General features: G+C 39.7%; 1 protein-coding gene across 3 annotated transcripts in view; it reads right to left on the bottom strand.

The window, feature by feature from the left end:
• Positions 1–1376: 1376 nt before the first annotated feature.
• The window catches only part of cdhr5-rs (cadherin-related family member 5, related sequence), a 55091-nt gene continuing 47911 nt past the window's right edge, over positions 1377–8556 (bottom strand). For all 3 annotated transcript variants that reach the window (XM_043713941.1, XM_043713942.1, XM_043713943.1), the window contains one exon: positions 1377–4232. In XM_043713941.1, the coding sequence (XP_043569876.1) occupies positions 2703–4232 (1530 nt within the window). In that variant the 3' untranslated portion in view covers positions 1377–2702. The remainder of the gene's footprint in view (positions 4233–8556) is intronic.

Below are 8556 nucleotides of genomic sequence, written 5' to 3'. Positions count from 1 at the left end.
CGTGGCCTGGGCAACATCTGCTTCCTTGGGAAATACAGATGCAAAATATTAATTTCATACCTCAGCCATAACTCTTTGCTTTATTGTGTAAATTCCCTTTCTCATCCCCAATTGGACCCTTTTAGTATTTTCTGTGCCTAAAGACGATACTAGGATTTCTTTTTATGTTAGCTGTCAATCTCTTTACGTAATTCTTCTTTACTTCTCTCATTTGCTTTTTCAATTCCTTTGAATCTTTTGTATTCAGTATCGTTCACAATTTTCTCTACTGACAATTGTCATAAGCACACTTATTCTTCTTTATTATAGTCTTTCACCGAGGGAGCTGTGGCTTTGTTTGCTCTACCTTTCCCTAATGAGAGAATATACATTGACTGTGCTTAAATATTTCTTCTTTAGAGGTAGCTTATTGTTCCTCTACAGTTTTCCCACCAATCTCTGGCTCCAGTCTATTCAGCTCAACTCTGTTCTTGCCCCAAAGAAATCATTTCTCTTCCAGTTAATTATTCTTGTTCTGGATTGTTTGTTATCCTTTTCCATTGTCATCCTTAACCTTATTGTCCTTTAAGTGTTTCTCCATTGACATTTGATCTGCTTGGCCCACCTCATTCCCAAGAAAATAGTCTAGCATTGCCCGCTTTATTATTGGACTAAGCATGTACTGCTATTGAACATTTGCCTCATTTAATCCTTTATCACTACCCTAGTATGAGTATGTATTCAGATAATTAAACTCTCCCAAATACAACTGTCCTATAATGTGTGCATTCTTTCCATTACTTGATGGCCTATAAACCGCACCAAGCAATGTAGTTGCACCCTTTTACACCATAACTCTAGTCAAATTGATTCTGTCTTTGAACCCTGTGAGACATTCTCTTTCTTCAGCACTGCAATCTCTTAACCAATACCATTATCTCTTCTTCCCTTTTTTTCTATTTTTCTTGAGCACTGTGTGTCCAGGAATATTTAACACCTATGCTTCCTAGAACTAAGCCTCTGTTACAGCCACAGCCTAATAATTCCAAATGATAATCTGTACCGTTAACATGCCTATCCTATTTACTTCACTCAATGCATTCACATGCATTTACCACAAGCCTGATTGAGAATATTTTAATTTGTACTTTATTCTAATTCTAGTGCTACCAGAACAAAAAACCTATCAGTGAGCAAAATAGTGTCGCGGACTCCTGCACTACCTGCCTGGTTCTGTTGGACTGTTTTGTGGTGGCCATCCATTCCTGGACTGCTTTAATGGTAACCATGTTGATTTTTGTAAAAACCCACCTGATTCACTAATGACCTTTAGGTAGAGAATTCACTAGCCTTACCTGGTTTGGTCTACGTGTGACTGCAGACCCACAGAATGTGGTTGACTCTTGACTGTCCTCTGGGCAGTTATGGATGGGTAATAAATGCTGGCGTAGTCAGCAACATCTGCCTCCAATGAATTAATTTATAATATGGCCTGCATGCCATTATCCTGTGGTGTGACCTCCTCTTAAAATGTAGTATCTATGTAGCCCACTGCACTATTGATGCATGATAGTGAATTCAGCTGCTGCTCGAGCTCTGAAACCAGGAGCTTAAACCTCTATGGTAATCTCAAATGGAAACACTTCTGTGCATGTGTTTATTCACAATTCCCAACATAACATAAGATTGAAATTCCATATGGGCAAGATGCTTTCAACCTTGAGTTTACTTTTGGATTTGAGATTAGAGAGAAAAAAGTAGAACTATTCATCTTACTCATCAGTCAGCCTTCTTTTCCTGTGCCTATAAATTAGAAACTTAAGGCTCAGAGTAAAAACCAATTTCAACAGGGTAAAAGTGAAAAATGCTAAGGAACACATCCATTGACTCCTCATCTAACTCTCTAAACTCACAAACACCACAGAACTCTGTTCAAGTTGCACAAATTTCACGGTCGAATATAAATTATCAATCCAACTTCAACAATCAAGATGATTGACACAGTCCAGGAAAAAAAACAACCTATTTTATCAGAACTCCATCACAGTGTGAATGGTTTACTGGACGCAATGCAACATCTCCAAGGCTTCTTTGGCAGAACCTACTACCACTTGGATGAACAGGGTAGCAAATGCACGGCAACAGCACCACATCCAGACTTATTTTCAAGTTACATGTCATGCTGAAATGGAAATAAGTCATTGTTTTTGTAACTGGCTTTTAATTCTAAAATTCCTTGCAAGGTGACATTGTGGGACTACCTTTCCCTGCACAAACTGCAATTCAAGAAGATAGCCACTTTCTCAAGGCCAACCATGGGTGTGCAATAAATGCTGTCCTTACCAGCAGTGACTATTGCCCAGGAATAAATTACAAATTTTCTCTTTCAGAAGGTGACCTAGGTTATATCAGTTCTAATCATATCCCTAGCTTTTATTGAATTTTTTTATTTATTTTTTTTATCCTGCAGAAAATCAAACCTTTTCATAATGTAGGTCTTTTAACAGATCTTTTAACAGCACTAAAGCTGCAAGAATACAGGTTAGAGGAAGAAGAGGGTCTTGAAGAAATGGATATTAAATCTGCAATCTGAAAGGTGAAGGCAAGGGATCTTCACACTGCACATGGTTAGGGCTAAACATATTTTGATCAACGTATCAGCAATTTGGGCAGCAGGGCTGGATGGAGGTGTGGACAGTTACAGTTCTTTCATCCTGTGTTTCCTAAAACATCACCATATTTGTGGTGTTTTCCCCTAAAGTTACAGAACTGTCTCCTCTTTCAACAGCTGCTGAGTAATCAGTGTCTGTTGAACCCATTGGAACCACTGAACAATCTCTGACCATATCAGGTTCAGGATGCCTTGTAGCTTCCAGACTTATTTCTTTTGCTGCTGAGTCGATGCTAACTACCTCCGAGAGCTCTAAATCTGTTCCTGCTGCTGACAGGCTTCCTTTGCCTTCCAGTTGACCCTCAGTAGGTGTTTCTCCCTCTGGCCCCTTTATGGTTGATCCCTCTGCTGATGGATCTTCTGCATCCAACTGTGTGATTGACTGTCCCTCAATGGCCAGTCCTTCTGTCATGACTTGCTCTATACCATCTTCTGCCACTGGACACTTTGTGACCACCGCTGAAGTTTCTACAATTTCTTTTATTGTTGCTGTGTCTTCCATTTCCTCAGCTCCTTCCAAGACCTCTATGGTTACTCCTGTCATTGGACAGTAGAAAACAATGTCTTCTGATACTGAATACTCTGTGGCTGCTGGATATTCTGTTGTCATTTTCCTTGTCACTTGCAGCCTTGTAACCCCTAGATCCTCCATTTCCACTGGATTCTCAGTTTCCACATGATGCTGTACTACCACTGGATACTCTGAGGATGCCAGAGACATTGTTGCCACTGTATTTTCTATTTTTACAGGATGGTCTGTAGATGCTGGATACAGTACTTCCACTGGATGCTCCACTGTTACTTCTATCACAGGTTGTGTTTCAACTAGTGGATGCTCTTCTGCTGCTGGCTGCTCTAGAGCTACTAGGTTTTTTGTCCTCACTGTATCTTCTGATATTGCATCTCCTGCCATTATTTCCACTACACTTGCTCTTTTCTTGGAACATATTATGTGCCCTTGTTCCCTTGATGTGGTTGCTGGATGTTCTTGTATTGCTTCAGATACCGATTGCTTTTTTCCTCTTGTGGTCATGAGGTCTGCAAGACCTGTTGAAGATATTAAATATTCTTGTTCTTCTGTCATATATGCTTTAAGGTCTTGCTTTTCTGTTGACACGGAGCTCTTTATTTCTTCTGGCACAGTCTCTGCCTGCCCTGCTGCTTCTTGCAGAGTTTTCTTTATGACTTCCAATGGCTCCTTCTTACTTTCCCATTGTGGCCTTTCCTCCAAGCCAGACTTACCTGGTAATTGAAAGTTTACTCCTATCGGGCAATTGCTATTTACTCTCTGCTCCTCATTGTTACATTCTGTATATTGGTGTCCAGCATCAGTGCTAATTTCCTCTGCCGTTACATCAGCTTTAACACACATAAACTTGCAGGAAGTAAGTTTTCCATTCGTCAAGATGGGTTTGATGGTACACTCTTGTTCTTGAATTGGTGCAGCATCAAGCAGTTCATGTGAAATTTTTGCCTGATTGTAGGTGGCACCACCATTGTTCGACTCCTCATTGCAACTACTGAAGGCTTCATTTATATAGGCTAGATTCCTGCAGGATTGTTCTGGTTTGCTGGTGTTAATCTGAATTATATAGAAAAATTACAAAGAAGAAACGTTAGAAGAAAAGTATATCAGTTGAAAAAGTTTTATTTTTCTGTAGGTTTTTGTGCTTGGGAATTTGTTTTAATTTCATCTACATGCAATTTGTAGTCAGAATAAAGATCCCAAAGCATTCATTTATATAACCTCCATCAGTTTAGAAAGAGCACATGTACGCTGCCATATCTAAACTCCCAGAGCAGATCTAGCAACTGCTAGCTGCCAAGTATAGCATCCCCTACATTTCACTGTAATATTCCTTTACCTTCAAAACAAGAAAAGTGTTATCATCCAAAATACCATTCCCCATGTCCCAACTTTCTTCATATCCTGTACTCCCATCAACTTGCTAGCCAGTTCAGCAAGACCTTGATTTTGATATTTTCATCTGTTTCTAAGTCACTTCATGGACTTGCTCCTTGCATCTGTTCCAGTGCATCATTCTTTATGATATCTGTAGTTGTGCATTCTGGCATCTGGAGTATTTCCTTTTTAATTCGTCTCACCATTGGTGACCATGTTTTCATCAACCTATGCCCTAAGCTCTAGAATCCCTTTCCTCAACCTCTCCAATTCTTTATCTCTTTTTCCTCCATTAAAATGCTCCTTAAAGTCTCTTCTACCAGGGATTTAGTTATCTCCCCATCATGACAATTTATATATTTTGTAAAGAAAGCCAATCTGTCTTTAAAACATACACAAACTAGCATGCTCCCAGAAATCATATGACTACTCTTGGGCATTTTAACTGATTCTGGAACAGCACTGTACTTATGTCAGGGAGAAATCATGAGATTTTTTGAAATCCAATGAATACTTCCAAGGATTAACAGAAACACCTTGACAATGGTTTATCCTTGGAAATATTCATTGGATTTCAAAAAATCTCATGATTTCTTCCTGACATAAGAACAGTTCTGTCCCAGAGGCGTAAATATCACTTCCTTGCTCATCATAACCTGACTATGGGACCATCCAAGCTAATGGTTAAAGTAATCGAATAATTGCTTTGACTAAAAGAGAGTGGAAATAGATTGGCCCAGCCTTAGGGAAGCCAACACCTAATGTAGAAGCATAATTTTCAAGTTTTGGGATAGCAGTTCGATTTTAAGGTGTAAAAGATAGGCTGTAAGCAACTTTTTTTTTGATACGGCCTGAAGCATTCACTTCCTCTTAGCTAAGTGGCAGAGGAAGACAATCCAGCTAAATGACTAAAGAAAACCCGAAAGAACCGCGTAAATGCTGGACATCAGAAACAAAAACAGAAATTCAAAGTTTGTGAGAAGATTTGTAGCTCGGGTGCTCGTTGCTGTGGTTCTGTTCGCCGAGCTGGAAGTTTTTGTTGCAAATGTTTCGTCCCCTGTCTAGGTGACATCCTCAGTGCTTGGGAGCCTCCTGTGAAGCGCTTCTGTGGTGTTTGCTCCGGCATTTATAGTGGCCTGTCCCTCCCGCTTCCGGTTGTCAGTTTCAGCTGTCCCTAGTAGCCACACACGCAGACGACAAGCAACATGAATTTGACTGGGACAACACTACCATTATAGGGCAAGCCAAACAAAGAACAGCCAGGGAATTCCTAGAAGCATGGCACTCATCCACAAACTCCATCAACAAATACATCGACCTGGACCCAATATACCGGCCACTACAGCGGACAGCTGAAACTGACAACCGGAAGCGGCAGGGACAGGCCATTATAAATGCCGGAGGAAACACCACAGAAGCGCTTCACAGGAGGCTCCCAAGCACTGAGGATGTCACCTAGACAGGGGACGAAACGTTTGCAACAAAAACTTCCAGCTTGGCGAACAGAACCACAGCAAAAACAGAAATTGCTGAAGAAACTGATTGAGGCCAGTTTGAAGGAAGGGTCATGAGACCCGTAAGGTTAACTCTGAGTTCTCTCCACAGATGCTGCCAGCCCTGAGCTTTTCCAGCATTTTCTGTTTTTGTTGCAGCTAGACAACTGCTATATTGAACCAGGCCCACAACCTGCTGTGCTTTTCAAGGGAGGCAGTGGCGTAATGGTAATGTCATTGAACTAGTAATCCAGAGACCCAGACTAATGTCCTGGGGTCATATGATTGAATCCCATCATGGAAGATAGCGAAATTTGAATTTAATAAAATCTGCTTTCAATAACTAGTCTAATGGCGACCATGTAAGTACTGTTGATTGTTGTACAAACCCACCTGGTTGACTAATGTCCTTTCGGAAAGGAGATCAACTGTCCTTATCTCATCTGGTCTAAATGGGATTCCAGACCTACAGTAACGTGGTTTACTTAACTTCCCCTGAATTGGCCCGAGCAAGATACTCAGTTGAAGGGCAATCGAAGATGGACAGCAAATGATGGCCTTTCCAGCAATACCCACATCCCACAAAAAAAAAGAAAAACAAAGGAGTCTTTGCTCAGTCTGAGACCTTTTCTGCAAAGTCCATCCATGGAGCTAATCTCTAAGTATTCAACAACAGAAGCCATCACAGCTACTGGATTCTGTTTTACAAGTTTTCAACCCCTTCACTTCAGAAAGAGGATCTTCAAACAAATAATGGACCTGCAATGATCTTAGAGACGGATCATACTTACAACTTTATAACTAACTTTTATCCCTGCTCACTTTAAGTCTTCACATCTGTATTTTAGTTAATGACTTTATCACTTTTTACTTAATAATTTGAAGCAATTATGTAATAAACTAACCATTTATCTTGTGCAAAAAGCAGTGATGTTGGTTATTTTAAAATTTGAACACACAAAATAAAAGGGTCTGTAAATGAGCTGTATAAATTTGTAATTCATGAACCACTCAATGAACATACATGGTGTGGTCATAATTGCCATACAATCACCATGTGTACTTAGTGTTAGGTCTTGATTCATAATGCTGCTGTGAAGCGCTTGGGTTGCTTTATTACATTAAGTGCAATATTAGCACAAGTTAGTGTTTTAAATGTTTTCTAATCATCCTATTCAAAAGATATTATCGCAGCCTGCTAGAACAGGTGGAACTTGAACCCAGGCCTCTTGGCTCAGAGGTAGGGAAACTAAAACTGTGTTACAAGACCCCCAAGTTGATGTTTGAGTGTAAATATCTCATTGCACAGAGCCCCATTTGTTCGGACCATAGATCAAACAATCACATGCAACGCATGATTTTCCATTCCATTATTGGAAACATTTGGAGGGTTTTGAAGCAAAAATCTATTAATTTACAAAATTGGACTATTCAAGCTGTTTGCTTTGGCAGAGATCAAATAGCAATCAAATAGGAAGTTGGTCTCGATTCTACTTTCCTGTCAACCTGCAAGAATCTGTCTAATGTAGGCTTAAAAATATTCAATCACCATGCTTCCACTACTTTTGGGGTAGGTGTCTTCCATTAAGTAACATCAGTTTGAGAGAAAAATGATCTCCTCATTTCTATCTTAAATGAGAGGACCCTTATGGTTAAATCAGTTCTAATCTCTCCTATAGATCTCTCCCTTCAGCATCTACTGGTTTTTCACCTTAGGAATGTATATGCAATCATCTAAACTTTAAGACAGGCATATAAAAACTGTCTATTTTCCCTTATAAGAAGCCCTTCATCCTTGGAATCAGTCGAATTAACATTCTTTGCACTCCTTCTAATACTCCTTCTAATAAAAGATTCCTGAAGAAGGGCTTATGCCTGAAACGTCGATTCTTCTGCTCCTCGGATGCTGCCTGGCCTGCTGTGTTTTCCCAGCACCACATTTTTCAACTCTGGTACTCCAGCATCTGCAGTCCTCACCTACTCCTTCTAATACGCTCATTTTCTTTCTTAAATATGGGGACCAAAACAGTGCAAGACACTTCAGATGTAGTCACCAAAGACTTACATAGTTCGAGCAAAACTTACTATTTTATATTGAATTCCCCTTGCAATTAACAACAACATTCAATTTATCATCTTAATCACTTGCTGCACCTTCATACTACTTACAATATGTGCACTAGGACACCCCTGATCCTGCTGTTGAGCAGAGTTTTGCAATCTCAGACTACTTCAAATAATGTGGTTAGCAATGTAGACAAGTTCACATTTTCCCTCATTTTACTCCATCTGTTAATTTCTTTTTTGTTCATTTACACAAAGGGATTTAGATAGGTTATGTCCTCTTCACAACGTACCTTTTTTTTCGTTGTGTTGTCACCAACACACATTCAATCTCTTCATCCAAATCAATGATATAGATTGTAAATAATTGAGGGCACAGGGAATATTTTAATCCATAAATGAGAAAATTGTGGAATAGTAGTCTTGGGAAGTGGTATCAGTTTGAT

The sequence above is a fragment of the Chiloscyllium plagiosum genome, chromosome 23, assembly GCF_004010195.1.
Source record: "Chiloscyllium plagiosum isolate BGI_BamShark_2017 chromosome 23, ASM401019v2, whole genome shotgun sequence".
NCBI classification, from domain to species: domain Eukaryota; kingdom Metazoa; phylum Chordata; class Chondrichthyes; order Orectolobiformes; family Hemiscylliidae; genus Chiloscyllium; species Chiloscyllium plagiosum.
The sequence above is the reverse complement of the archived record's forward strand: the minus strand, read 5'-3'. Positions and strand labels throughout refer to the sequence as shown.